Source organism: Cataglyphis hispanica, chromosome 11 (genome assembly GCF_021464435.1).
Source record: "Cataglyphis hispanica isolate Lineage 1 chromosome 11, ULB_Chis1_1.0, whole genome shotgun sequence".
NCBI classification, from domain to species: domain Eukaryota; kingdom Metazoa; phylum Arthropoda; class Insecta; order Hymenoptera; family Formicidae; genus Cataglyphis; species Cataglyphis hispanica.
The window spans coordinates 5,692,922-5,717,951 of record NC_065964.1 but is presented as its reverse complement, the minus strand read 5'-3'; the positions used below and the strand labels follow the sequence as shown (position 1 = coordinate 5,717,951).

General features: G+C 33.0%; 1 protein-coding gene across 2 annotated transcripts; it reads left to right on the top strand.

The window, feature by feature from the left end:
• The first annotated feature begins 861 nt into the window (after positions 1-861).
• Positions 862-24,149, top strand: LOC126852801 (period circadian protein). 2 transcript variants are annotated; one of them, XM_050597977.1, is made up of 17 exons: positions 862-1,262; positions 5,072-5,128; positions 8,952-9,145; positions 11,397-11,524; positions 11,861-12,056; positions 12,253-12,474; positions 13,842-14,026; positions 14,233-14,517; positions 14,801-14,953; positions 17,178-17,376; positions 17,502-17,887; positions 18,065-18,255; positions 18,488-18,648; positions 18,823-19,058; positions 19,256-19,477; positions 19,616-19,918; positions 20,017-24,149. In XM_050597977.1, the coding sequence occupies exons 1-17, from the start codon at positions 1,180-1,182 to the stop codon at positions 20,101-20,103; spliced, it is 3,288 nt and encodes a 1,095-aa protein (XP_050453934.1). In that variant the 5' UTR covers positions 862-1,179; the 3' UTR covers positions 20,104-24,149. The 2 variants fall into 2 exon arrangements, with proteins under 2 accessions (XP_050453934.1, XP_050453933.1); XM_050597976.1 differs by having other exon boundaries at positions 863-1,262; positions 17,154-17,376.
• Positions 24,150-25,030: the final 881 nt, after the last annotated feature.

Genomic DNA, 25,030 nt, shown 5'->3' with positions numbered 1-25,030 from the left:
TTTATAAATTTATTTGTATTTGTAAATTTATTTATATTTTTGTTTTGAATGCTATTTTTATTTTAAATGACTGGGCGAATTATATTATTTTTTTTTATTATCTATTTTTAGAAACTTTTTAAATTAATGAAAAAAACATATATATTTAACGATTTCTAATTTCTTTTACAGTTTTGCAGTCATACTTTAATTATATGATTATAAATATTTTAATCTGTCACTGAAAATTCAATTATTGTTCTTTTGTCCTTGCAAGCTTGCAAAACATTTGAGAAGCAGAAAACTAAATTTGTCGAAGCATAGTAGCAATTATACGTTCAGAAGACTCGCAGTAATATAGATACGCTCAAACGAGCAGCAATAAAAATGCGGATCATCAAACAAAAATACATTCGGTAGCAAAGGTGCAACTTTAATATATTCCTTATATTCCTTATTTTTTTTTAATTTAATTTTTTTTAAATTATTTTTTTAATTAATTAATTTTTTTAATTTTATTTTTAATTTTACATGTCAGTCTTTTTTTTTCTTTCCATTGTCTTAGCAAAAAAATATCTCAAAAGTATCTCAAAAATACATCGATATTAATAATAGAAAAAGAATATTTCATAATTCTTTCAAAGACTACATCCCGGAAATTTTTCCGAGAAATCCAAATGCGAAAGTTATAGCATCACGTTACTCAATGACGTATGCCGGTATAACGTGCGCCGAGATCCTATTTCGATCACGCCGATCGCCACCGATCGCGGATAACGCGAACGGAGCGAAAAGTGGGGCACGATCCGCTACGAATAGGTTGCGATGACGCCGCAGAGGGGCGGGAGGTTGGACGGTGGCGCTCACTCACGTGTCTCTGAACGTGCGGCCGGCATGGATCGTGGATCGGCGACGGCGCGACGGCGACGGCTCGGTCCGCGTGAAAATTGCCAACGTCGGGCAGTGCATTCTGTCGCGCGCGTAAGATCTCATCATCGAACATTGGTGCTGATACCGTCAATCTTCCATCGTCAAACTCGAGCGAATCGAAGCGAGAGTGAAGTGAGAGATGAACCGCGAACTTGACGCGAGTGCGTCGCGCGCGTGGTGAGGGAGATTTTCGGAGAGATAATACATTTTTTCCAAAGAAAATTATTTTATTCGAAAAATAGAGAGAGAGAGAGGGAGATAAATCACATAATGGAGGAAGTATCCGTGGAGAACGCCAAAGTATCGGACTCTGGATACTCCAACACTTGCAGCAACAGTCAATCGCAACGAAGGTGAGCGCAATTCGCAATTTACAAATTTTTTTTCACACCTTATTCAAAACAGTCGCGTCGCCTGTATTTTTTCGACCGCTTTTAAGTGACGGGATACTTTTCAAAAAGACGGCTAAAATATTATCTTTATAATTTAAGATTATATATTATTAAGAGATTTCTCGTATTAAATATAAGATTACACGAGAGAAAATATTTTTGTTTAGTTTTTTATTTATTTATTTATTTATTTTTGAATATTTGGATATGCGCGAACGCGACTTCCTCTGATTTTTAATAACAATAATTTACAACAAACAATGCAAGAAATTATACATCGAATTTACTATAAGATTGTGCGTCATACTATGGAATCTTTCTTGACACGTGATCCATGTATATATTTCAAAGTAGCATCGCACTGGAAAGTTTGTGGGATATGCACGTGTGATTTCGCTTTGAACTTCGACTGTGCATATATTCGTGATGCGATTACCTTGTTATATGTAAATAACATGATCGTATCTATATATTTATAGAGATCGATATATCTCGGTAAGCAATTAACAGTTAACAAAACATAACAATCGCGCAAAATATCACGTTGTTTATTTTGTTAAATATCATTGAGTGGCATCGTCAGATTTCATTCGCTATAAATTATAAAATTAAATATTCTTATTAAAAAAAAATGGAAAATATTTTGCTTTTATAATATTTTATAATATTTATAATATTTTGATTCTACGAAATTAATTTTATTTGTTCTTCATTTTTTACTTTGTATTAATTATAAAATCAAGTATTCTTATTTTAAAACATGGAATATTATAATTTTTTAACTTATAGTGAATTATACATAATGTAATATTGTATGAATAATATAAACTCTTTATATTTTTTCTAAAAATAATTGAGTTTGCGATTAATTAAGGAAATTACAATCAATTATTTGCCCAGAATAGACGTCCGGAAATAGATGCATTACAACGCACTATGTTGAGCGTGACTCGGCGTCGCAATACAATCGCAATTACGTCCCTTGGACCACAATAGCTATTTATCCGCAGCCATCTAATTGTACATCCCTTTTCGAAATATTCTCGATCGAGCTCCTTTTATCCGCGATCTTTCTTAAACGGGATTGTTTTAACATTTTTTATGCTTTTAAATGTACCATCAATTACGCGTACTATCTACACGTCACTATACGTGACACAATAATTTTTTCAGATAAATTTCATTGTATGATTATGCAATGACTGTTAATCCGAATGTCACATGGTTAATTATGGAGATAATTTATTGAAAGTTGTAATGTTTTAATCGATTGTCATATAGATCTATCGCTTAATTATATAGATTGGAATGGATTAATTTTTTCGTTCAAGCTTATTGTTAGATGCAGATCCCAGATTAATCGCTGCGCGTTTCATATAATTAAAATCATTATTAGAGATATTGAAAATATTTTCAATTTTTAGAATGTGAAATATTTTAGAAATTATATTTATATCCTAAAGAGGCATACCCGTAACTCTTGAAAAATGAGAAAACATTTTCTAGATTTTTTGCAGCACAACAACTTGATAAAGACTTTTTATTTTTTTACAATATTAATATTATTAAGCATTTAATAAAAATTTTTAATTTAAAATTTTTTTTAAGATTCATATACGGCTTCTTAAAAAAAAAATTACATATTATGTATAGTATTAAGAAATTTATACATCTTCTGTTTTTGAAAAGAAGGGGTAGGTTTTTATCGATAAGAAAAAAAAAATATTTGAAATATATATCTCACATTTAATTATCGCGTCATATATTTATATCGAATCTATCATAATATATATAAATTTATTAATTACATCGTATGTTTTCTAACGCATCTCTCGGGGATTGTTTGACATTGACATGTTTTCCTCGTCGTGATGGCGAGAGGCGAGCAGTGCAACGTGCGAGGGAGATAGAAAATCGTACACGGTTCGGTTAAGGCTAACCGGTTTCCCGGTGTGTGCCGATTGCATTTTCCACGTCCTTAGCTAATGCGGCTAAAGACGCTAGCGAAATCTCGCGCGAAAACGGGTCAAACGAAAAAGAGGCATTAATCAATTCGCAATCTATTCGAGCGCGCCACGTGACGACCACGCGCAGCAAATGAATCGTGAAACTGGGGTTAAATTAAAGAGGATATGGATCTTTTTTTTTGCGAGTTATTCAATTTTTGAATACGATGTTTTTTGTACGTTTAAATTACGACCACGATTATTATTCCGATCTAATTTTTATTTAATGTATATCAATGCTGATGAAAGACCAAAAAAGGGCGAAACGTTCATGCTTTTTAGTTTTTATATTTTAATATTATATTTTGCGCTTTCCACATCGCGTTGTTATTGCCTATTATTTCTGATATTTATATTATTTAATTTTATTCGCGACAAGTAACATAAAAATAAAACTGTAAAGAATTAACATATCATATAACAATATAATAACAAAAATATCAACAATAACAATAGCGCGTATATGAGTTTCTTTTACCTGTAGCGATATACTTTTTGAATTATTAGAGGGTTTGTAAAGAAAAAAGACGAAGACATATTATTCAATGTTAAAAAAAGCTTTATAGTGTCATTTATAGCGAGATAATTTCGTGTACAAGGTTTAATAACGCGAAGTTATTTCCGGTAGAGACTTATTATAATCGGCGGGACTATTATGATACAATCAAAGACATAAATGAACCGCATAGGATGATTATGTAGGTATCATAACAGGATAACAGAATAATGCACAGGTTTCCGCGACACGTACTATATAAACAAATGGCCTTTGCCGATAGCGATACGCAGAATGCACTGTAATGTGACATATTTCGCTTGAAGAATCTATTCCTATTTACTAGAAATTCGTGAAAGCAAATATCACACGTTTACATATTGGTATGAATGACAGGAAATAAAATATTTGAGCTTCAGAGTATTTGAAGCAAAAAGAAAGCAAAAATAAATCGTCATTTTATATAAAATACATTTTATAGAAAATACACGAAAACTATATACATATATAGTTTTAAATCTTTCTCGTTTGCAATAAAAAAAGAACGAAGAATACTCATTTAACTTAGAATAATAAGATCATTTAATTAAAAATAACATATATTTATTTAACAAAGAATAAAAAATAAAGAATATTCATTTCACGTAGTTTATTCAAAATACAAGAGATTTAATCCGTTTTTGCATAACGCTCATACAATCAAGGACGTAGCCTAGCCACCATTATTCCATTTTCTTTGTGCCCCGCATAAGCTTCGAGCATAACCAGCGAACGGAATCGATAGTGGTCGTCGTCGTCGTCCTCGCGGGCTAGTCACGGGGCCGCGAACGTGAAGCGATACCTTCTTATGCAATAATTTTTCTATTCAAACAAATGCGGTCGGTCAATCGATTGGTGGCGGTCGGCAAATAATGGGGACAGTGAAAGGTTTGAGAAAGAGAGACAGAGAGAGAGAGAAGGAGAGAGGGAGGTCGTATGTAAGGAAGGGCCGAACGTGTCACGTTTGCCGAACATGTGCTCGTGGATCTTTTTTCCCGGTTGCGACCGGTTCGCAGCAATTTCGAATCGCGTAAATTCGACCTCAATCGAACGTGGCTGTTGCCGAGAAAGACTAGACTATGTCGCGATTTTGCAACCGTTTGGCACGGGAAGAATCCTGGCGAGATAAACGCTGATCGCGCCATGATTTCTGCAAGCCGATTGCAATTGATCCGATTCCGCATTATCAAATGTTATCTTACGAAACTTTTTGTCATTTTCTGTTACAGCAGCGGCTCCGAAAGCAGTGGCTATTGCGATAGACGTCCGTCGACCTTGGGATCCAGGTAACTTCGTCTATTGACGATCAGATTTTCAGAGACGTTATACACGCGAGAGAAATTATTAAAATCTGAAAAAAAAAAAAATATAATGCAATATCATGTAATGCGATATCAAATTTAATACACATTTCAGATATTATATACATATATTTGTATTACTTCGCCATTAAATTCATGCGTAAAGTGAACAAACGTGCAAACGTGATATGGAATCATTTAGCGACGTTAAACGAAGCTATTTAGGGCGCTGCACGTGAATTTACTTTGAGCCAATAATTTGCAGAAACGGATATTGCTGTTGTGACATTTCTCCCACGGAATTCGCAAAGGAATAAAGGGGATTGATCGTTCTCGATTTTTGTTTTAGAAATCTGAACCAGGGCTAATGATAAGGAAAATGATAAGATCATTCTTCAAATCGACAACAATTTTGGAAAAATCTCGCAATTTCTTTTCAGGGATTGTTCCGTGAATAAAATAATTATTGCCATTTTCAATTATTAACTTATTATTGTAATTTATTAATTATTCTGTGTATATCTCTAATTTGTTTTCATATCGCTCGATGAATTGTAGTTTGATAGACGAAACACATGCGTTGTTTATTTCGGAATATTATTATTATTTACCTTTCATTCTGGTCACATACGCGTAATAAGTTGGACATATGTAATAGCGCGATCAAATTTTAATCGGATGATTTATATGTCTCAGAAAATATAGTTAGTTTCTTTAGTTTCATAACGATTTCTTTTCATCGTGTATAACGTTACGTATTTTAAAGGAAATGCTTCCAATTAAGAATATTCGTATTATTCGGATACTGTATTACACATATAAAAAGAAAGAATACTTTTCTCAGCGTAATGTCCCTTATTAAAAATATATATTTTGTTTAAAAAAAAATATTATATATATTTCCTTTTATTTATATATAAGAGCGAAATGTTATATAATTCTTTATAGAGATTAGGATTAACCTTGTTTAACACAAATATAATTTTAAAGTATAAAATATGTTCTTTGATTAAAATTTATAGTATATTTTTTTCTAACATAATTTTTTAATGCAACTCTTTTTCTCTGAACAAATTAAATAACCACGCAAGTACTCCATGGCATTTTTCGGCGAAAATAATGTCGCTCGCGCTTTCAAGCATCACTGTTGTCGCTGTAATTTACTATAATATTGCACGCTTGTAAATAAAATATAGTTTAAAGTCGGTTACACGAATATGTTCTCGACGACATTGGCAACGGCACCGTAAACATCGATGCACGTGTCGCGCCACGTGCAGCTGTTGACTAAGCTATATTCATCAGATGCTTCCCTACGTTTCATTGCATAACACATATAGAGAGATGAGGCACAGTAATAAGAAGCTCATATCGATCGGAATATTGTGTTGAAATTCATGGCCGAAGTTGATAAAATAATATGGGTCATATAATTAAAGTATGAGAAAATTTATCCAACTTTCATCCCTGAATCCTCTTTCTAGAAACAATTTGAAGTATTACGCATTTTACACACTTTATCAAAATTAAATTAAAATAGAGCATCAAAGATTATATTTTCTTGTTTAATATATTTTTTCTTTATTTCTATTTTTTCTTTAATTCTCTTAAAATTGCGACTTAATTGAATTAAAAAATAAAGATTAAATCTATCATGAAAATACGAAATTTTTAACAATATTATAAATATAATTCGAATATCGATGTTGATAACTGCTGTCAAGCAATTATTCTATACATTGCCTTTATAGAGACTTCGAATGAAAGCACGTTGCAATCATGCGAAATACTATTTCACGTTGCACGTTGGTTGTACCATTTAAAATTTTCATATAGCTCTGATTCGATCAATACGCAATTAGATAAATATATCGCCACTAATTAATTTATTTGAATTAAACACAACTTTGTTACGAGGAATATGAATATTAAATAGGAATTTTAAAATTTATGAAATTTATGAAATTGTGTATTTTAGCATATGTAAATTTATATTATGTATATAAAATATTTTATATTATATAGATATACAGGGTGGGCCAAAACGTTCCGGCCAGATTTTGAGATTTTATGTACATATATTTTTTTATAAAACATTAAAAGAATTTTGTAGGATCAGAACGAGATCCTTGAAATGGAATAGAAAAGGAATCGCAGTTAAATTTATCGCGGCCGTTTCATCATTAATCGATTTAATTAAACAATCATAATACATAGATTTGTTAGATAACTTTGTCCGAGTAAAATCTAAAGGGACTGAAATAATTTCGTTTGTGTGAGGCACGTCCATTGTGTGCCATTACAGTACTCGCGCGTTTATAAAGGCTACGATTCGATAATCGCCGGTCGTGTTTGCGCAATAAGAAAAGGGCTGACCAAGTTCGTCTGATTACGCGAAGGGATAATGATTTCGCGAGATAGCAATTATCTACTTACTGTCGCAGCCACTCCTGATAATGGTTTGTAACAACCCTGACCGGAAAACTAGAAGGGAAAAATTAAGAAAAAATAAATTTTTTTTTCTGCGCCGAGTTATATTGTTACATGTTTTATTATCGTGTAAATTTAATGCAAGGAAATTTCGAACATTTATATCAGTGTTAGATAGATGGATCATTTTGGAATCATAATTCATTCATAATTACTACTCAATTGTCGACACTTGACGATGCAATTTTCTGCTATTTATTCCGCGACGAAAGGTTGCATAGAACGTGCAATCGAAAACATTTCCGGTGAAAGCGTCCAGAAAGGATGATAGACAGCTAGCAGACTTTCTCTGCCTCGTGCAACGAGAAACGTAATGGTCACGTTTTTGTTATATCAGAAATTCATAAGAGAAGGCTTTCCGGGAGAAAGCTATATCGTTTATAATAGACGATTCATATCACATTTTGTATTTAAGACATTTATGTATCAGTTGTGATTGCAACGTGATATATTACGTTCGTACTAAATAAAATATTAATTTTTGATATTTCTTCTAAAGTTTCGTGGAAATGAGTCTAACTACGCCCCAATTAATCTATCAGAATCATATTAAATTGATCGTTAATTATCATTATTGATGAATTATTTCAATGTGCTCTTGCGTTTGCGAAATAAGGGAGAAAAGACAGCGAGAAAATTCAAAGTCATCTCATAAAGATTTCGAAATTAATGTTTGCGTACATACATACAATGCGCTCTTCTAATGGAATATATTGCTTCTGTTGTTTATTTTTAGATTGCGCGAGAATCGTACTCATTCGCGCGTTCTCGCTTATCAGCTTAATGTCCACGTTGATATTCGCTTGTCACATGGCACGACATGCGGATCTGCAGATTTAATTTTTCATTGTTTACGCGATCGTAATCAAATGATAGTTTTAAGTAGCAATGACAACCAAACAATTCTTGTTTTTCAAGAGTTTTGGATTCAAATATATTAAATACTAAAATTATATTAATATAATTATAATTATATAAAAAAATATATATTAATTATTATAACATAATTAATATAACTAAAATATTAATGTATATAAATTATTATACATAATTAATATAACTAAAATATTATATTAATATATCGTTAGTGTTAATTCAATCATTAATTAATATTAAATAGATATCGCATTATTTATTTTCTTGAATGTGAAAAAAAAATATATAATTACATATTTAATTTATATTTAAAAAATTTACTGTTGCATCGAACATTAAAAGAATCGCTGAAATAGTAAACATAAATCGTCTTTCAATGATACTTGATACAAATTCGGATGAGAATTGTGCGATGTCTCACGATTTGTATTGTCTGTATCAGCAATGAAACACTACCACAGCCGATCAGCAAGAGAAAGGACAAGGAGTACAAGAAGAAGAAGTCGAAAACAGTATCAGCGCTTAACGCCTCCGAGACGGAAGTCGGCGCCTTGAAGACGTCGAATGCGTTGCCGGAAGTCGCGTCCTACACCACCATCATCCCCACGAACACCGGCGTGCTTGACGAGAAACCAGGTTGGTTTCGCAATCCACAAAAGACAGGAAACGAGTGCACGCAAACTGCCCATAGTTTTTTATCTTACGAGTCGCTCTTAATTTTTTTTTTATTTTTTCTAATGAAATAGACTCGAATTAAAATTTTTTAATTTGTTATTGATATACAAAGAGAAGAGAGAGATAGTAGATTTTGCGGTGATAATTTTATTATTGATCGAAAATAATTATCGTTCAGATAATTTATTTTTCATTTGTGTTTCGTCTGATTGCACGCGTCGTTTCCACTCGCAGTGAAGTAGACTTAAATTCGGCATACTTTTGCTTTTACGCTCGTATCAAGCAAGATCGCTTTCGCCAGTGTTCCACACACAAATATGTATTGATATCCGCAAAACTTTATTTACTTACACTTGTTGAATATCTCTCGCAACGAGAGATCAAAATTGTTGTACGTCGTGAGTCTATCATTATTGTTTATTTCTCGTCTTTTTTAAAAATATTTTTTTTATATTAAATGTTTATGGTTGTAAAATGATGCAAAGATTCAATTAAATAAAAACTCAATAAGAACTACGAAGTGTGATAAAAAAATAAATAGGAATCAAAAATCTTAATATAAAGATATATAATAAAGTTTTGAAAGAAAGATTATTTTTTCGATCGATTTGAAAAATTTATAGACATCGCATATATATTGTAAAGTTTTATTTTTTTTTTTCTCGGGAAACTGATAGATTTTAATGTACGCGAATTATATAAACTATAAACTATCAAAAATTTCTGATGGATCAATAAACTAAGCGACGAAGCCAAATAAGTTTAATTACGCATTTAAAACGTGGAATTTAAATAACGTGATTCGTTTTTTTCCAAAAGAGCGTGTTATACAATGCGTTGACGTAATGACGTGAAAATTTTCGAGCTAAAAATTGTTCGTTTTTGTTCGTGAACATGACCTGTGTAATTGGAGTTTTCGCGCTATTACCACGAAGCATTGCTCGTATTTTTAGCGAGTAAATGCCAACCCTTGTGTTAATTGGAAGTGTAATGTGCGCGTTACGAAATCATCCACGTTCTGTGTCTTCGCCAACGCGTTATTCTCTATGTTTGCGTAAGCGTTTACGTCGTTGTTTATTTAAAGTTTAGTTTAGTGTTTAGTGTTTAGTTTAAATGTTTATTTAATCTAATCCTTTTCATATACAACGAATTAAATATAGAGCTCATCTTTTATCAATTTAGTGTCGCCTCTTTATAGTTTTTGACTTAAAAGTCTTAATATTAGAATATCACATATATTATATAGTATACACGTTATCTGGATATTAGGATTGAGCAGGATGTCAATTTTGAAAATATTTTAATTATATTATTATATTTTATAATTTTATAATTTCTTATTAAACTTTTGTGCAACAAAAATCTTTTGTAACTATCATTGCCGGAGATGTATATTTTGAGAGAGAAGGAAATTTAAACTGGATGAAAGGATCAATACATCATTGCAATATATTGTCATAATATAATTAGCTTTCACTTAAATACCATATCCCACGCGTTCGCAAAGAAATGCCTTTCACTGGGAAGCGAGGATATATCTGATTTGTAATGTACAACTGGGGATAATGACATTTTCCGGCATATCCTTCCGGCAACCGTTTTGGTAACGTGATTTTACAGCAAAGTACGAATTACAATGCAGTCATTTTGGATTAAGGGCATATTAAGCACCCTTCTTTCTAAATTCTTGCGTTCGTTCATGTTATAGATTTCCATTTCGATGCACAAGTTACAAATTCCGTTATTTTGACTGTGATCATTTATTTTAAAACAAGAATATATATATATATATATATATATATATATATATATATATATATATATGATTTATATCTGTAAAAAATTCATATTTAAAAAATTTCATTTTTTAAATGTTTTTTTTAAATTTTTAAATTATTTAATTTATATTATATACATACTTTGTTTTATTTTATATTTACGGACAGCATATTATGAAAAGATCTCTCGAGAATATTTTTTTCCAATTATGATATTTATCATATCTTTCTCGAATATTTACTCGATTCAATATTAAGACATCACAGATCAATATTACTGACATGAATGAGCTTATTCAGATAATATATCTACAAAATATGTATATAAATTCTTCCCCTTTTTTCATTTTATTATTCCCTAACTATCAGCTTTTCGGGCAGATGATCCGAAAGACAACTCATAACAATGAGAATCTTTTTTGACGTAATTCTAGAAGAGGTAGCCGTGGAATTGGTGGATGCAACGGATCCTGGCGAACACAACGGTGACATCGCAGATCCGGAAACAGCAGGGCTTGCTTCACGGACGACTCTTCTGGATGATTCTACATCTCAGGCCAACGTTAGTATACGTAATAGCAGAAGGAGAATTAAAAATCAACGAAAAGGATAGAGAATCTCTCGTGAGATAAATTGCTATCTTGAAATAAAGGCATCGTAATGACTTCAAGTATTTGATTTTTAGCATTTTCAAATCTCGCCGTTAATAATTCGTCGCAGTTAATTTTACTTTGTCCTTCGATTTAAAAAAAAAAAAATTTTTTTAATTGCACGTGTTGAATAAAAAATCAAGGATTTAATATCACGTTATTATTTGTGTTAAAAGTATTAATACGAATAATGTTAACGCGTCATTGTGGATCATTTCCTCTTCTTATCTATCGGATGTGTCCTGTAGGAGGGATTTTGTGCGGTGATTTCAATGCACGACGGCCTCGTATTGTACACAACCCCGTCGATAGTCACTGCTCTCGGCTATCTCAAGGATGCTTGGATTGGCCGATCCTTCATCGATTACGTACACCCGAAAGATAAGAGCACCTTAGCCGATCAGATCAGTGCCATCGCTTCGCCACAGGAAGAGCGGTCTAAAGGTATATTATATCTGAAATTTATATCTGACGGATATCTTTACGAAAAACGATCTCTTGCTCTGAGAAATTATGTATTTCTCCTTGCAACAGATGTTTTTAATAATAATTATATATATATATTTTTTTTTAATTAATTTCTTTGAAATTCTATATACTTCTTTGACATTTGACTACCGGGACTTATTGCTTTTTCCAGGCATCAATGGTAGAAGGGCGAGCTTGTTTTGCGGCCTGCGAAGATTCACCAGATGCAATGTGCCAAACGGATATCGCGCGGATGTTAGATCGAATTTGTACCTGACATTTCACTTGACCTTATCGTTCCGCGATTTTCGGGACCGGACTGCCGAACAAAAGCCCAGCAACCGAGCTATATTTCTCGTAGTTACCGCACAACCTGTCCATTCCGCATACAAAGGTAGCATAGTCTAAGATCTTCGACGAGGTCAGGCCCGTGAGAGGACTCGATGATTACAGATCGTCGGTTTTAATTATTGCAAAATTAGCTAGTGAACAGATGATTTAGCGCAATCATGATTTGAGAATGAGTGATTTCGAGTCGTAGAAAATTGATTTCAAATCAAGTTACTTCAATGGTTAATGAATTTCTCGCAATTAATTTTTTTCACATAAAAATTTTTTTTCTTAAAACTTGTTAACTTTTTTTCTGCAAATATATTAACTGCAGAAGATATATTTTATTGATACGTAATGATCAAGAAAAAGTTTCGTCAAATTAACTTGAATTTACAGGATAAAATATATCTAAAATATACAAAAAAAGAAAAAATTTTTGCAGGATCTTTGCGCTGTAATTCATTTCTCTATAATTACGTTCAATTATTTATTTATTTTTGAAATACATCTCCTGTCATGTTTGAGATTCGAAACACTTATAGTTCACTGCTCGTTCAATCGAGCCTTGTCATTGGGTCCGACCTCGTCGACGATACTCATAGTGAGTCGGTGGTTTCCATGGAAAACGTCTAAAGCGAAGGTAACTTTTTTCCAATTTTTCCAAAGTCGTTAACAGGTGACGATATGTTGATTGCTATTTTTGTCGTTGTGTTTCTTTGTCGTTTCAATCCGTTTGTTCGTTTAGTTTGGAGACCACTGTTACGAACTTTCTTACACTTATATGTTTTCACAAATCGTTCATTCGTCATTTTTCGCTAAGTATTCGCAAGCTTTGCTTTTTTTTAGCACATAAAAGATTTACTTATTTTTTATCACAATGCACATTCTTACGCACGCAAGCTTTATTAACACGGATGTTTTATTTTGATTTTAAGCGATTTTAAATTTTTATTTGCATCGGTGGGTTTTGTTTATTTAAGTTTCTTATCTCGGCGGTATTCTTTGGAGTTTTTTTTTTAATCAATCAATTGTGCACGCGATATATTTATTATCAAATTATTTTTATATCATTACAATATGTTATATTTTACAAGATTGTTGTCACATGTTACACTCTTCTGAAAATGGCATATTAATATAGAAAAAAGTCCTGAAAAAAATAAGATAAAATTCTGAAATGTTTATTCGTAATTATTATGGAAATTCGTACAAAGAATATACAAAGCTGATATAGAGATAATTTTAATTAATGTCGAGAAAGGATGTGCCTTTTATAACATTACGCAATTAATTGATTAATCTTATACAGTGTACGAATTTCCACACTTCAGCTTGTTGACGCCTAACCATTCGTAACAACTAAGAATCTTACTCAAACTAGTAACTCTTGATAAGAAAGAATGACCTCAATCTTGTCGTTATCCGCAGCGCCAGAAGAAACAATAATATCTTCGATATTCACGACCCGCCACACCGCGACATGCCATTTATCTCATGTCGATCCCGATGTAGTTCAATACTTTGGCTACCTACCACAGGATATGGTTGGCCGTTCGCTGTTTGACTTCTACCATCCCGAGGATTTGCCCTTCATCAAAGACATCTATGAGACTGTGAGCATGAGCTTTCTCTCTCCCCTCAAAAAAGAAATTTAGATTACTTTTATTCGTGTGTGCACGTATGAAAAATGATAATGAAGAGAAAAAGAGAAAGAGAGAGAATGAATGCGATCTTAACAAGGAGAGATAGGAAGAGCGAAAGAGCGTTCTCGATTTACATAAAATTATTCACGTTGATTCCTTTACCCGTCGTTGAACAGGTGATCAGACTCGAAGGCTCCTCCTTCAGGTCGAAACCGTACAGATTTGCTGTGCAGAACGGAGGCTACGTTGTTCTCGAAACCGAATGGTCATCCTTTATCAATCCCTGGACGAAAAAACTAGAGTTTGTCGTAGGTCAGCATCGGGTACTCAAAGGACCGGTGAATCCGGATATCTTCCGCGTGCCATCTGACAATGATTGCGGCTACCTGGCTAATATAAGTGAGGAGGTACTGAAGGAGGCTAAGATCATTCAGGGAGAGATACGAGCGCTCCTCGACGAGGTAACAACACATACTCGCTACTTGAATGCAACAATTTTAATATATCCGTTAGTGGAAAAAATCATACACATTCTCCTGTGAGAACAAAGCCTAGAATTTCACGAAAAATTATAAAAAGAGAAACTGGATTACAATCACTATTATCTTATCGCAGCTCTTTAACGTCGCAATTATAATTTTTTAATAGCGCGACGAGACTTAATTTTATTGACAGATGGAGTAAGACAACTCATTCTTAATGTATTTTCTCTTTTTTTTCTATCATTTTTCTACATGTGCGCAGAACATCCAACGAATGTCAGATATAACCGAGCTCGACGTATCAAAACGATGTAAGGACCTAGCGTCCTTTATGGAAAATCTGCTCCAAGAGACGAAGGCACTTGGCGTCAGCAAAGATGGACTTCTCACGGCGGACGAACTTAGGAGCTTTTCGGTGACTATTAGCTACGTTTTAGTATCGCCAAGAAAACACTGTTATGCTAATTACTTACGCTCCGCTCTGGTATGCTACGAAAAGAAAACTCTAATACATATCTATAATATATATAATGTATACTGAATAGTAATACTACTTAATAGTACAACGTGAAAGGTAAAACTCTTGTATAACGTAGTTGTTTAATCTTTCCGTTGATGCACGATACGCTTTTCCGGTAATTCGTTTCGGAATCTCCTAGGAAGACAGAAAAGAGTTAAAAAATCGTGATGATAACGCGACATTGGAAGAGTCGCATTGATGTCATCGGGAATATTTTATCTTTATCCGCATTCAAAATTATATCGAAAAACGACATACTGAAAATGTATCGTGAACGAAGGAGAAAAAGGAAAGTTGTTCATGAGAGATCAATGATTTCTTGAACATTTCCTTTCTCTCCACAAATATGGCGAACGCATGATGTAAATAAAACTAAAACAATTTATAGAACAACTAATCGATAAGATTTTATGATAACGCGCGTCTTTACGAAATAACCGCGAGGGGCTTAGTAGAGTTGAGGAAGGTGAGTAGATTCTCCAGGGTACTTCGAAAGAACGGAAGTGCGGGCTAAGAGATACTCTCACACCATGAATTCATCAGCTGTAACATAAACAGTGGTTTGCGGAGAAAAACCTATAATCTCAAGAAGCCTCTCCACCAAAATCTTTTATACATAGACACGGATGAGAAATTCGGGTAGGGCCGGTAATGGATAAGTGTCAATTTCAAAACCTTGTAGGCACTGATTATTCGGTAAGTTCCTATTCTATGTATTTCTTTTGTTGTTCATTTTTTTTTGTTTTACATTTACTATTATTATTCTTCGATAATGCGATGAAAGAAGCGATTTTAAGCGACGGGAAACTTATTTATCTTCACTGTTTTTCTCAAAAGAGCTATCAATTTCCTGGATTGTGTGTGTGTGTGTGGAGATTTTGTTTCATTAGTCAATTTATTAGGATTTTTGGACATCCTTTTAATCAACATGCAATCGACATGCATATCCTTCCACAATCGGGAAATCCAATAAAAATCGATCAAAAACAAGGGTTGGAAAAATTATTCCTGTTTCGTTTCTCTTCAGGAAACTTCAGAAATCTTTTTGTTCCTGTATCACGCATTTTTCTATCGAATAGTAGTTTTTAGGATTCTTATTTTAATTCTTTTGCGATTATCTTCTCAAGCGACATATCGAAATACGAAATATTTTATACGCAACAACGTATTTTTTGAAGTTCTAGTCCTTATATCTGACATGCCGGAAGATTATTGCAGAACAATATTTATAACATCCGGTTAACTTTTCACTTACAAGGTTTTGAAACTAATGACAAAGTGTGAACAAACAGGAATGGAGAAAAGTGATAAATAGAAAAGAATCGGATGATTATCAAATGTATTGATTAATGCAATTTTGACACTATGCTCTATGACTATATATTATGTTAGTAAAAAAAAGTTTTTGCTTTGAAATTACACTTAACTTATTATTTGTATTTTTTCTTAATTTACATATTTTTCTCAATTTATTCTTATTATGTTTTTTTATTATTATTAATACTCACATTACTAATACCCCATTTTGAAAGAGTTGAATGAAAGATGAAACAAGAAGAATGAGAATAATAATAATGATAAGAGATGTATGAGAAGAGAAGAATGACAAAAACATAGAATAGAGAACAGAAGAATCGAAGTGATCGTTGGAAACATTATAATATTGACTATTCTGATTTCAACGATATGAAATGCTCGTATGTGTCTGCGATATTGAAGCCGCGAGTTCTACCGCTTCCAATCGATCCGAGAGATTAATCAGGAAGAGGAAAATAATACAGATCGGATGCAACGAGGGATATTGTCATCAGACGGTCATGATTGATCGACCGATTCTAAAAAATTTTTCGCTGTAAATAACGCGTAAATATTTGCTTGACCGCAAGAGCTTGCGCTGATAGCTTGCGAATGGACGATCGTAGGTGGTTTGGGTTGGGTGAGGGTCTTTCAACACTTCTTTTTAGCGGGACTGATCTCCGCCAATGCTGCCGGCATACTTACTCACCGCTCACGCAAAAACTTTACTGACCCCGATAACAATGTTAAATTACGTCAGTGGCAACTTGTATTAAGTTTCTACAATATACTTTGAAAGGGATCACGCAATCCCTTGTTGCAGGAGCACGACAGCGTGATGCTCGGTGAAATCTCGCCCCATCACGAGTACTATGATAGCAAGTCCTCCACGGAGACGCCACCAAGTTACAATCAGCTCAATTACAACGAGAACATCGAGCGTTTCTTCAAGAGCAAACCGCTCATCACCACCATGTACGGCAGCGACGAAGAAAATGTCAATTCCAGCAATGATGAAGGGGGTAAGTCATCTTCGTCATTCTCTTTTCTCCTTCTATATTAAAAATTCGAGACATACATACGCATATTTTACTGAGACAAAGTTCTCGTGATAAAAATCAAAGATTAAAGTCCGTTGTCTTTTCAGCGAGGAAGTGCATGTCGCCGATAAACGGCAGCGGTGCGAGCGGCAGCGGTAGTGCCGAGAATTTGAGCAGCGGTTCCAACAATCAGACAAGCTCGGCCAGTCGAGGCGATGCCTTCAACACCACAAGCAATAGCATCACGACGGAGAGTTTCAAACTGCCCACATTGACTGAGTCATTGCTGAATCGTCACAACGAGGACATGGAGAAGCTTATGATGCAGAAACATCGAGAGCTGCGCTCCAGCATAAAGAACAGTGACAAATTGAAGGACTCCCGCGTGAAGACCGAGAAGGGTAACGCGACCGACCAAAGTACTCATTATGTAAATCAGAATCACGGGCTCAAGAGGAGTGGCAGTCATAGTTGGGAGGGTGATAGCTACAAGGTATCTTTTCATTTTTCTCGCGTGACACAAATAGATATTTACTATTTCTCATTTTCTAATGTTAAAGATATGAGATAAACGTATAAATATATATGAATTATACAAGTTATAGAAGCGAGTAAAAAATGTCTAAGTAAGATTTATATGAGTCTAAACGAGAAAAAAATATGGAAATAGGTATCAAAACACGATAAAATCTCGAGGACGAGCACGGCAGGTCCGGCGAATCTGACGACTACCGTCACCAGTATGAGTCTTGATCAGTCAACTGTGGTGCAAACGGGGACGAATATTAACTTGTGGCCACCGCTGTCAGTTGCTGTGCCCTCCTCTTCCGTATCTGCGCAACCTTGCAATTCCCTCCACAAGTAAGAGCTTGCGCTCTTAAAATATTAATATAATGTTGAATTTTTTTATGTTTAATATATATATATATATATATATATATATATATATATATATATATATATATATATATATAGTGTTTGTTGAATTAATTACGAAATATAATAACAGAAATTAGACATGATATTAGAAAAACAATTACCAGCCATGTGGAAGTGAATTGTTTTAAGCATATTGTGTGTGTGCACTTTTCAGCACCAATTCGGAGACAACACCGAAATTTTCCTTATTTTCACCGATGATACCGGTATATTACGTGCCGATATCGCAACCCTGCGAATCCACGGCACCGATGTCACCACCTCAGGAGAAGATTGATCCACTTCCGTCGAAGCAATCGACGCAACATCCTTATAGTAAGTGTCATATTCGATTCAGAAATAAATTAAGGTTTATAAAAATGTTTCTCTTGATTATCGATAAATAATCTTCTGATCTAGCTCTCTAAATCTATCAAACTTAGAATTGAAAGAATTGGTATATTAATAAACAGGATTCGAACTAGAAAATAATTTTAGTATTTGTTTCAGTGTCCTATGTCACGACAGCAATGGCCGGTATGATCTATCCAGCCATGATCGGCGCGCCGCCGCCATGCGCGATGATGTATCAGCCGTTTTTGATACCGGAGCAAGCTCCGGCGCGCGAGATCAACCAACAACCATCCAACAACAAATGTCCGGATCGTAAACGACCGGCTAGTCAAGCAACGAGTGTCAAGGCCGAACCGGGGAGTATAATGGCCATGTCCGAATCCTCCAAAAAGGTAAAACGATCTTCAGACATTGGCTTTGATTCACACACATATGTACAAATTATCTGTTATAGAAAACAATTGAAAAAATTGCATTTTATTTGGCTTTAAACAATTTTAATATTTATAAGATTGACTGGAAATTTACATTCTCGGTAATGATTCGGTGAGATGTAACTTTACATTGTAATTTTAACTACTCCGGATAGATTCTTTCGCCGGGGGGGCTATTCTCATCATGCGTGAGCAATGATGGTGGCTGCTCAAGCGTGGCGGATCTCGTGACGCCGGTAAGCATGAAGGAGCATCGTCGGCCGACCGATTATAAGGAAGATGAGTCGAGTTCGTCCAGCTTTTACAGTAGCTTTCTGTACAAGAGTAGCGACAGTAGCTGTAATCCAGATCAGAAGACGTGCGAGATTTCCTCCGAGGTAGAAAATCAAAAAGCGTAATGCCCAAAAAATGTCCAAGAAACGTCTTAATCTTTCATATGACTTTTAGACGTTTCTGAGATCTTTCCAATATATAATAATCTAACATATGATTATAAAGATATAATAAATGTGTAGGAACACACCAAGTGCCATCAAGGAATGCGAAGGAGGGAGCCGCCTTGGTTGGAGGGCGTTCAATTGACACCGGATTTGATTTACAAATACCAGATGCATCCGAAGACATTGAACGATGTGTTGAAGGTCGACATGGACGCGATGAAGAAATTCAATCAACCGTTTCTGGTGAACGATCAACTGGGACAACTTTATTTGGATCTGGAGCTGGGAGGTTTTGGTACGGAACTCGTTCTCGAGGATGGGATCACATCAAGCGGAAGCGAGAGCGGAAGCAGCAACGGCAATTGGACCGAGTCGCAGGTGAGAAGAATTAATAAAAAAGAGAGTTGCGAGATTTATTTTAAAAAATCTATTTTACATAACACGATCTGTTTTTCTCCTTTGCTTTTTCTATTTAGCGCAAGCAGAGAAAAATGGTGAAATACGGCAAACTAGTAATGATCCATGAGGAGAATGCGCCTCTACCGCCTCCATTAACGTCTTAAGATTATATCTTGCCAACATTTGTAGGAAATGCAGTCGGACAAATTTAGAATACCCTTGAGGTTAAAATGAAGTTTGTTTTGTCATGCTTGCATTTTTTTCAAATAGGTACAATCTCTAGATTATATTCTCGTACTCTCTCTTCTAGATATACGTTTGATTTTTAAGAGTTATCGAACAATTTAACTTTCGTCCCGATTTTAATGATTTCGTTTTCTATAACGAGATGTTTTTACTTTTGTTTTCTGCAATCATTAATAAGTTTTTTCTAACTTTTAAGTTTAGAGTAATTTTTAATCTAATATATATATATAATAATTATATATAATATAAGAATATATACAATTTAATATATATTTTTAATATGTAACGAACAATAATTCTCTCATTGCGTTGCTATCTATGTTTTCAATTACTTTTTAAATACTCGAAAAAATTAAAATTCACTCTTGAAATTTTAAAATTAAATTAATTTAAATTAATTTTTGGCCGCGATTAGAACATTTGAAGTTATAATGTTTTTTTTGTAACTGTAAATACGTTATTTTCCAACACCTCGTTAAACTTATTGATGAAATATTAATGAAAGTTAAATTCTTTCTTTGATACGTAATATTTATCTGCGAATTTTAATCAAACGACGGAGAATCAATAAAATTTTTTGAGAGTCAATTGAATATTTCTAATGGAGAAACTACAAATACGGATCGATATGTAATATACATAAAAACACATACACACACACACACGAATGAAATGCACTTGGTGAGAGAGACGTAAATTTCTCGATTTTTTAACGACATACGTCCGCATGTCTCACTTCTTTAAAAAAAAAAAAATCGATTTTATGGATGGCTCCAATCTAGTCACTGGAAAAAAATTGATTCAGATATAAAGCTCGGAGAGATTTTTGAAGATGCCTTAATCACAAGCAGTGTGTTTGAATATATTTTTAAAAAATTTTAACGCAAAGTGTGGAGCGTATAAACATATATGAAATTACTACGAAATATTTGTATGTACTTGTATGAACATATATAGTTAATATATATTACATATATTCGCGTATAGAGCGTGTCCTAGAATTATCGAGTATTCTCTCAATCACGAATATAACTTTCTGATTGAAAGAATTCATTACGTGATTTTGGAAAATATTTTGTTGAACAGATGATACGTATAATTGTAATATTAATATATGAGAATAGAAAAATGATGGTTTCCTCCGCAATGCGAAGGCAAGTATAGTACAAAAAAGAATAACATTCGATACACACACACACACATACATATACATCTATATATAGACATATAGTACATATACAAATAAACACCAATTTTCAATATTGTCTGTAATATTCGTTTGTATTATACATAGCAACGTATATGAATTTATCGAAAGACTTCTACATATTTACAATCGATTTTGTATTAATCACATGCAAAAATAATTTATACGGCAATGCACGTGGGATTGAAAGAAAATGCTTTGATAGCATAATTCTCGTATAGGTACTCTGCTTTTTTATCGTGAATTTTGATACTCTTTTTTTTGTGAATGTTTGTATGTGAGTTTTGATACTCTTTTTTCGTGAATGTAAAAATCACTTTTACAACTGTTATACGAAAGAGCGATTTTGCGAAAAATATACTAAACGAGCTTAGATTAGTTTCACCTCTTTCTGTACGATTAATTCTTTCGTTAAAAAGTTTCCATGAAAATAGGAAGAAAAGGCCAATAAACATATTATCGGACATCTCAAAGAGATATATACAGGATGTCCCATTTAAATTGACTACTTCAAATATCTCGATGCATTTTAGAGAAAAATTAGAGAAAGATTGTAAGGTTCAAAAGAGGCCAATAGACGATCTTATTAAATTTTAACTCAGGAGTCCATTTTAAAAAACTCGAGATAAGCTACACGAATATGCAATAAAATATGAAAGTTTCCATTTTAAAAAATTGACTGGACCTGACTGAGGCCAACACGGATCCCCGATTCAAAATCTAATAAGATCGTCTATTGACTCCCTTTGAACCCTACAACTTTTGTTCGAAACATTTTTCTGTGGAATGCGTCGTTCAAGAGATATTTGAAGTGATCAATTAAAATGAGACATTCTGTATATTGATAGCGAGATATATAGTATCGTTTTATAGTTTATAATTTCATAATTTACGTTATTTATACTTACTAGACTTGCAAATTGAATTGGCACAAAATAATTGATATTACAGAAATAGTAATCCTATAAATTTATTGAACAATTAATAATTATAATCGAAAAATTTTGCTTACTTTATATTAATACTTTCGCTTATAATCGATCATAAGAAATGCGTTTTTCGACAAAATTCATTGATATACATTTATTTTTGTTAGAAATCTTAATATTCGTATACGTTTGCAACTGGAAGCCTTATCAAAAAGCGGCTAAAACCGACTCGCGATACGCGATTACGCGATAATGTGCATTTCATTCATAATACGTAGAATTACGCGTCATATGTAGCTTCTAGGGATTGCGATTTCAGGAGAGAAAAAATCATATCCTAAAAGCTATATCGCGCATTGCATCACAACACTCGTGGAGCATCACAATTTGTACTTTAAACATTTTTTATATTTCTGGAAGATATTTTAAAGCAAATATATATAGGATGATACATATATATGTACATGACTAGACTAAGGAGAGATCTATACTTAGATTTATTATATAATACATTTTTCTCTCGCGGGACTAATTATATTTCTCACGTCAGTTTCCTCTGGCAATTGTAATTTTCTCCGATTAAATCCTCATTAAATAGAGCTTAACAAAAAATAAAATGGTAATTGTATAAATGATAATTGTATAAATTTAAACTTATACTATTATTATACATTACGTGTTTAGAAAATAATAGTCCATGTGAGAGAGAAAACCGATCGAATTTCGCGATATTAATCGCGGAAAAACGGTTACAAGAAAAAAAGAAACTCGAGTTATGTAATTGTAATCGGACAGTCCGATGATTTGTTCGACGTAAACCTATTTCAGGAATTTATGGACCAGTAAATTAGCGCGAACATTCTTTTTAAAGAATCGGAATGTTACAATGATGGCGCGTTCAGCGTGAATATTTTGTATATGACGTATTTGTGTATATGTCGCGCAAGTACGGCGTGTTATTAACACATAGCGTTTGCCGTACGCGATATCGATAAGAGGCAATATTTTATATACCGGCTATTTATTAGCGGATCGAGAGATTTCGCGGGACAGAGAGAGCTCCGAAACTCGGAAAATCTAGTCTAGTAATTTATTATAATCCATAGCTGTGTTGCGCTTCTATAAACGTTTTCGCATGAAGAGAACTATTTTCTACGTGAGATCTTGCACATAATGACTATATCTCGTACACAAAAGAAATGACACATGGGATTATCGGATGCTGGATTTTAGCGACCTTTCTGCCTTATTGTAGTATTCTACATATTTTTTCATATAGAAAATACATATCAATTTTTTCGCTATAAAATAGAAAAAAGTGAGTTAGTGTTGAAATTAATTATTATTAAGTTTTGATATTTTATAGAACAAAATATAGTAATAATATAGTAATAATAATTATAGTAATAATTAATTTCACAGAGAATTGCGTTTTACAAATAATAAAATATAATACATACTCTATCTCTCTCTAATTGGAATATACATATATAGTATGTGGATCAAAATGTCTTTTAAAATCCAGCTTGCGATTTTCTCGATTATGCAGCTAAAGATGATCGATCATCCTCACGCTAGCACAAATTTTGCGATCTCCTCAAGGAATTATTCCTGAGGAACAATCATATCTTGATCCGATAATCAAGAACATTCTTTTCGAGGATGACTCAAGGCGTTAATAAATACAATCGTAGAGTTTATCATAGTATAAGACGTTTGTATAATTTGTCAAGTTTTGATTACAGAAATATAGTGACTGACAATGAGCTTTTTTCTCTCTGGAGAAAATCGATCGAGTGAATTAAAGAAAAGTTGCAATGAGGACAAATAGAGGAACTTTTTTCTGAAAGATTCTATCTCTACATTTTTATTTGTCCAACTGTTCAGATCGTGCATCCCCGGAAACTTATTTTTCTCTAGCCACTTTTTTTTTTCTTCACTTATTATATATGTATACAGATCTTTTTAATGAAACGCGCGCCGTCTTGGCGATTTTATCGTACAAGTATAAATAACAAAATATCAAAGCCGCAAAAAATCTTTTTTCTCACTCACCAGTATCTTTAGTAAAATTTTCTATGAATAAATTTCTTTTTTTTTTTACGAGTATTTTTTATTTTCTTTCAAATATGCGCGAATAGAATTCAGAGATACTTTGATAATGTCATAATTGTAGAATAATTATTTTGTTACATTAGGATTTAATTTGCAGAATGTAACTTTGATTGCAATTAAGTATTGTATACAATGAATTGTGTAATTGTTATTTGTAAGTTATTGTAATATTTATATAACTTTTTTGTATTTTATCTTTAATATCGAAAGAGATAAATGAAGAAACGTGAATTTATAGAAGTATTAATTCGTTATTTCAAATATTACGCCGCATATTAAACGCGTAATTCTTTGATAACGAGGTTTAAAAGCATAATGACGTTAGCAAACATAATATATTACATCTTATTCTTGCAACGAAATATATATATATATATATATATATATATATATATATATATATATAAAATTTATGTATTTATCAAGAACGTCTAATAAATCGAGTTTGTCTAAAAATGTTCTGCTCCGCATGTAATGCATACAGTGATTGATATTTTCCAATTGAGTAATTACTCTGATCTACGAAGTATATTTTTATGCAATAAAATTATTTTATTTTTATTTTTAAAATAAAAATTATTTTATTTATCTTAA

Coding starts and splice junctions, on each gene's coding strand:
- LOC126852801 (XM_050597976.1), top strand. CDS start 1,180: ATGGAGGAAGTATCCGTGGAGAACGCCAAAGTATCGGACTCTGGATAC. Junction 9,146..11,396: donor CGTGCTTGACGAGAAACCAG/GTTGGTTTCGCA, acceptor ACGTAATTCTAG/AAGAGGTAGCCGTGGAATTG. Junction 14,027..14,232: donor TCAAAGACATCTATGAGACT/GTGAGCATGAGC, acceptor GTCGTTGAACAG/GTGATCAGACTCGAAGGCTC.